Here is a 6,000-nt window from a genome sequence, read left to right as displayed (position 1 = left end):
CACCTCTGACCTGTGCTATGTACATCCTGGGGCAGGCCCCAGAAGCTCAGAAGCCCATTGTAGGGTTTGCCAGGAGGCTGCATGGCAGGGCAGCCTTGTTACCACAGCAACGGCCATGGAGCAGGGACTTGGCCCATATTTAATGGAAGGATGGGCAGAAGGAAAGAGTGCCCTGTGAAGGGGAAAAGGGAGGGCAAGGCAGACCCAGCTTTGCCTCTCGTTAGCTATACATTACAGGTATGTCTTGTCATCTCCCGCTACCCCTGTTTCCTCATCTTGAACACGTCTATGGTGAGAAGTGAGTGGCTTTCGTGTGGAAGTGCTTTGTAAACACAAGGGGTGCCCACGAGGCCCTTGGCTGGAGACAGCAGCTGGTGGTCATTGTTAGGTAGGAGAGGAGCCTTGGGAACACATAGCCATAAACTACAGCCACTGAGGCTGCTGTTGGTGTTGGCAGTGGACTCTGGCCAAAGTCACAGGGTCACAGCTTCAAAACAGGTTGGCCCCTGTGTAAGCAGGGTGTGGCATTGTTTCTAATGCCATCAGAGGGGAAGTGAAGATGGCCTGGTACTCTTCTGCAAGGCCCAGGTGCTCTGAGAAAGGGGGTAGAGGGAGTCTCAGACCTTCTAAAACAATAGAATAAAACAGACAAGCAGAAGCCAGGTGCCAAAGTCAGGCCTGGAGACTTTAATGTCAAGCTGGTTGGATGGAGTGACTTTATGACAGACAGACCCTGGCACCGATCAGGCCTTTGTGAGTGACCACAGAGGCCCTGCCAAGTCCTGCTTCTTGCTGGTAAGGAGAAGGGTCGATCCTGCCCATCCATGGCCCCCTGCCTGGTTGAGGTGGTTCCTGACCACGGCTACTCAGTCCATGCAGCTGGCTACTGAGGAGGGAGGGGAGGCTGCTAGGCTGCGCTAACCTTTCTCCACTCCCTCGCTTTCTGACTTTTGGTCATGGCAGTTCTAAGCTTGTGTCATTCTGTATAGGCCTCACACCTGGAAGCAATAAGGGTCTTTTTGGGAGCCCCCACTGCTGGTTCAGGCTGCCCAGGGAGGACTTTGGGCTCAAGGCTCCCTGGGCATGGCCCCGCCCTTTGGGGATTCTCGCTTCAGTAGCTCTGTTGCTGCCACCTCGACTTCCTCTGGTTCCATCTGGCAGGCATCTGCCAGGGCCTGGCCTGTTGCCATGACGAAGTTAGCATCTGCTGCTAAGGAGTCTAGTCCTCCTCGAACCAGAGCCTGCAGCGGGAAGAGGATGCTTGGGTGGGTCTTCCGGGCAAATTACCTTCTGCCAACCTACGCCTCCCCACCGTTGGTCCTACTTTCTCCCCATTACAAGGCCACCCCTCAGTGTGGTCTGCGTTCTGTTCCAGCACCACCTCACCTCCTGGATCAGCATGGTGGTAGCTGGGGCTGTGCACTTGTGAGCCGAATTCCTGGGAACACGCTCCTCAAAGCTCCCACTGTCAGATGTTTCCGTAGACCATGACCTGGGGCCCTTCCCCTCTTCGTGCACAGGATGCTTTTCCTGGGAGAGCTGTCTCAAACACAGAGAAGCAAAGATACCCCCCAAAACAGATATGCTAGAACCAACAGATACACTGGAGCCCCCAGATATACTGGAGCCCATAGCCCATCCAACAAAGCCTCCACCAGGATCCACAGATGGGGGAAGATGCAGGAACACAAGACGCTTCTGTTATGGATGGACTGCTACCTACAGGGCCCTTCCCCTGCCAGGCCGCGTGGGGTCTATATGGCACTGCCTCCTAGGCCTTTGCCTCTGTTACCTGGCATGGGGAAGGAGGCACCTGGCCTTTGGGCATTCTTCTTTGGGACATCTGTCTTTCCAGTTTGTCCACATGGGATCTGCTGTTAACTCCTGTGGGCAACATAAGACAAGGTCAGTGGGGTTGCTGACCCCTGATGGGCCGAGTCATTAGAGCCTTGCTTGGGCAGCTACAGTAGGTAGTTAGGAGGTAGACAACGAGAGTTGAAACCTAAACAACCCCAGGCCGGACAGAACTGGATCAGCTCTCCCTGCCCAGCACTTTGTCCTTGTGGTTTGGGAGAGGCTGAGGGCTAGACTCACCAGCAAGCTCTTCTTCAACAAGGACATGGGCATGAATCTTTAAGAGTGTTGGGGAGCAAGGAAGTGCCCTCATTGCTACTGAACTCCAGGAATCTTGGGGATGCTACTGTCACACAGTGATTCCAGACCCACGGGGAGACTGCATGACCACCTGCCGAGGACTCCACAACCCAAGAGTTAATTGCGCAGGAGTTGTCCTTCCAGGGGCCCAGTGAAGGGGAACTCCAGGCTAGGCTACACAGAAGGCGGTATAGGCCTGCACAAAGCTTGTTAGAGTGAACAAGCTTTCCCCACCCATCACCCATTCCATTTAGCCTCTCGCCTGGAGCCTTCCACAGTCTGGTAATAATGCTCCTCCTCCCTGGGCCAATCCCATCATAAAGGTTCTAAGGGGCCCTCCAAGGCTTTAAGGAAAGAGGGAGCACTCCTAAACCCCTCTAGGAGAAGGCTCAGTTTCTTAGTCACAGAAGAGACTGACCAGAGACGCTGCAGGGCTGACTGAAGGGTCCTTCTCTGGTAACAGGCCTGCCTGCCTCTTCCAGGAGCTCCCTTTCATAGCGGATGCTGAAACAGAAGCGGAGCAGGCTGAAACCCATTCACAGAGCCAGTGAACAACCAATCAGAGTGCAGGAGCCTTCACTCCAGGGCTGGTTCTGGCAGAGCTTGACTCTAGTTGTCCTTGACTCTGGGGGGGGGGGGGGAGCAAGCCAAACTCATGGCTGCCTCCATTCCTGCTCAATGCTCCCCCTACCCTTCTCACATTCTGCATGACCCTAGTTCTCAATCCTGATGACACATGGGCTCACCTGGGAAGCCGTGAAGACAATTGGCTGTGACCCATTCTAGACACGGGCAGTTTTGAAAGCTCCAGTTTTGAAGTTATTGCTCATGTACAACTGAAACCGAGAATTGCTCTGGGCCTTTCCAGCTCAATGTCTTAGGTAACACTTCTGTATTCTCAAGGAATCCTAATTGATCACAATTGTACCTCATGACACCCCCCCCCATGGCAGAGCCCAGGTATTTCCACACCACCTAACACCCTAGCACCACTGTGACCTAAAGACATGGATGCCCTTTAGGCAACGTGAGCAGCATTCAAGAAGCCTCTTTGGGCTGGAGTGAGGTGCTGGCAGTCCTGACTAGTGAAGTAGCTGTTCAACTGGTTTCTGCCCTGTCTTCCCAATGAGACTGCTGCCCAGCCTCTTCAGAGCATGGGGAAACCTAGCCCTTGTGTGATGATGGCTAAGTGGCTCTACTGCCCGTACTGTTGCATTTTGTCACTAAAATCACAGCCTGGGATTGACGTGATGGGAACATGGTGGTTTGAATAGGCTTAACCCAGGGAGTGGCCTTGTTGGAGTAGGTGTGGTCTTGGAGGAAGTGTGACACTGTGGGGGGGGGGGGTTGAGACCCTCCTCCTCGCTGCCTGAAAGACAGCAGTCTTCTCCCGTTTGCCATCAGATCCAGACGTGAAACTCAGCTCCTTCTCCAGCACCGTGCCTGCCTGGATGCTGCCATGCTTCCTGCCATGACGTTAACAAACCGAACCTCTGAAACCCGCCAGCCAGCCCCAGTTAAATGTTGTCTGTCCTTATAAGAGTTGTCTTGGTCGTGGTGTCTTTTCACAGCAATGGAAGTCTAAGATGGAGAAACCGACCGTATCATTCAGAGTTCCCTTTAGCGTGTGCTGCTTCTGAGGCTCTTTCTTAAACTGTATTGTGTAACCAACACATTTCCGTGCCTCCCTTCCGAGAAAGCACAGAATTGACTTGGGTTTGTGGCCAATGTTGACAAGAGACTGCCTGCCCCCTGCTGGCCAAAGACACCCTTTCAGTCCAGGTTTGCCTCTTGGGTTAGGGATGTAGAGTGGTCCCCAAGGGCACACAGCAAACAAAGGACATCATACAAATTCCAGGATGCCTCCTTCCCTCTCAAACATATCTCAGAACTCATATGCCTGTGGCTGGCAGTTACCACTGTTACCTGGAAAACACTGGGCTGTTTCTATGGCTGCTGTTGCCATAGGCAACATTGGCATTGGCGTTGTTGGTATTGGCACGAGCAAGAGGGTGGGTGCCTGGGTTCTGAGGGAAGTCCTCCAAAAAGACTGGTGACTCCAGCTCTTCCATCTCCATTTCGGCAAATTGGAGGGGTCTTTGGTTAGCCATGACAGGGGGCAGAGAGTTGGTCCTTTCCAGGAAGTTGTCCACTTGACCAAACAGGCCTCCAGTTCTCTAGGGGAAAGGGGTAGAGTGAGGAGGCAATGACTGGGTCTGAGGATATGGAATTCCTTGGGGTTGGGCAGTTGGCTGACAACCTGGGGAGAACAAGCAATCTAAAGGCCAGAAGAGAACAGACTGAAAGACGATACTAGAATACAGTCCACCCTCAGCAAGGTCTGACAGGACAGACCTAAGGAACCATACAGGTAGCACACATATGGAAACATGGCACACTGAATTGGGAGTCTGCCAAACTGTGTTCTAGCTCCCCTCTAATCGAGTGATATTGGACATTGCATATCATCTATTTGGGCCACCATCTCACAAAATCCAATGGATTTTAATGGGGTGTCCATGAAGAATCATCAAGATCCCATGGCTTCCAACTCTCCACAGGACTTAGAAGCAGGACTAGTCTGAATGGGAGGGGATCCTTGGGCAATGAAATTAGATGTATGGAAGGGTGCATCATATTTAATACTTTTGGGCCATAGATTCTGAGTCCCGAAAGATATGGGTGGCAAGGTGTAAGTGGTAACTTCAGATCCCAGATCCGTCTCCCCTGCCGCCCGGCTCTAGGCTTCCTCTCTCTTGCTACCTGCTGTGCCTAGTCCCTAGAAGTGACCATGGCCCTCACTCACCCGGAATATCCCCTCCTCCATGGCAGCCTCTACCATGGCCCTCTCCAGCTCCTCCTCCGCCGTCAGGTCTCCAGAGATGGCTCGGTGGATCTCAGGAGCTGCCTCTTCCTCTATGGTCCGCAATCCAGCCTAGGGGTGGTAAAGTGTTGGGGTGATCTTGCAGCTCAGGAGTGGAGACCAGAAAGGCTTTCCCTGGCCCCACCTGTTTTGAATCCCTGAGCCTATAGCTCTCCTGAAACATGTTCTCCATCCTGGACCAACATCACAGGGTGATGAGATCCTACAGTCCTGCTCTGGCATGGAGGGGACAATTTGCCTTCTGAAAAGTTTCTAAGGGCTTTTCTGTAATTGTGTAGGTAAAGACTGTGTATCCTTCCCACTCAAGCCTCTCAGTGGAGAAATCTTTTTATTGATATGTGTTTTCTAGCCCATGAAACTTTATATTACAAGCAATAAAACAAATCAAAATGAATACCACCCTATAATTTTCAAAGAGGATACAGGATCATGTCTATAATGTTCCTACCTAAAATGTACATTTTCTGTCTTACATGAGGACATGTCATACCAACCTAGACTGAGGGATAGCTGGCCTGTGACTTCAAAAGGGTCAAGGTCATGTTAAGGAAAGATGGCCAGGTAATTGACTCCAGAAAGCAAGATACCAAGGCAAGATGCTGTGCAAGCAAGGTGTATGATCCTGAGCTGTATTCTTTTCTGTAATGGACATCACTGAGGTGAGGAGTGGAGGGTGCTATGTATCAACACTAACTTCCTTTCAGTGGTTGTATTTATGACTATTTGGGAAAATTATGTAGGGCAAGGTCAAATTTTCTAGAAATGTACACTAAAGTATTCTGAGCTGATGGGGTGTCATGTGAATTATACTTAAATGGTTCATGCCAAAATTTGCAAATGTGTAAAAGATAAAGTTATTTCAAAACCACAAAGGCAATTCAAATACATTATTGAACATGCAGCCCAAATATGTGTGTTTATGTGTGTTGTTGTAGTAGTTTTTAAAGATTTATTTATTTTAA

At 51.0% G+C, this 6,000-nt stretch overlaps 1 protein-coding gene across 1 annotated transcript in view; it reads right to left on the bottom strand.

The window, feature by feature from the left end:
• Nucleotides 1–664: 664 nt before the first annotated feature.
• The window catches only part of Cacna1s (calcium voltage-gated channel subunit alpha1 S), a 70,238-nt gene continuing 64,902 nt past the window's right edge, over nt 665–6,000 (bottom strand). Inside the window, 6 exon segments of the mRNA NM_053873.1 lie at nt 665–1,241; nt 1,387–1,539; nt 1,793–1,884; nt 2,573–2,658; nt 4,081–4,331; nt 4,961–5,089. Coding sequence (NP_446325.1) covers nt 1,068–1,241; nt 1,387–1,539; nt 1,793–1,884; nt 2,573–2,658; nt 4,081–4,331; nt 4,961–5,089 — 885 coding nt within the window. The 3' untranslated portion in view covers nt 665–1,067.

Source organism: Rattus norvegicus, chromosome 13 (assembly GCF_021556685.1).
Source record: "Rattus norvegicus strain SHRSP/BbbUtx chromosome 13, alternate assembly SHRSP_T2T, whole genome shotgun sequence".
In the NCBI taxonomy this organism is placed as follows: Eukaryota; Metazoa; Chordata; class Mammalia; order Rodentia; family Muridae; genus Rattus; species Rattus norvegicus.
Note: the sequence above shows the minus strand (reverse complement) of the source record. Positions and strands in the feature narration are given on the sequence as shown.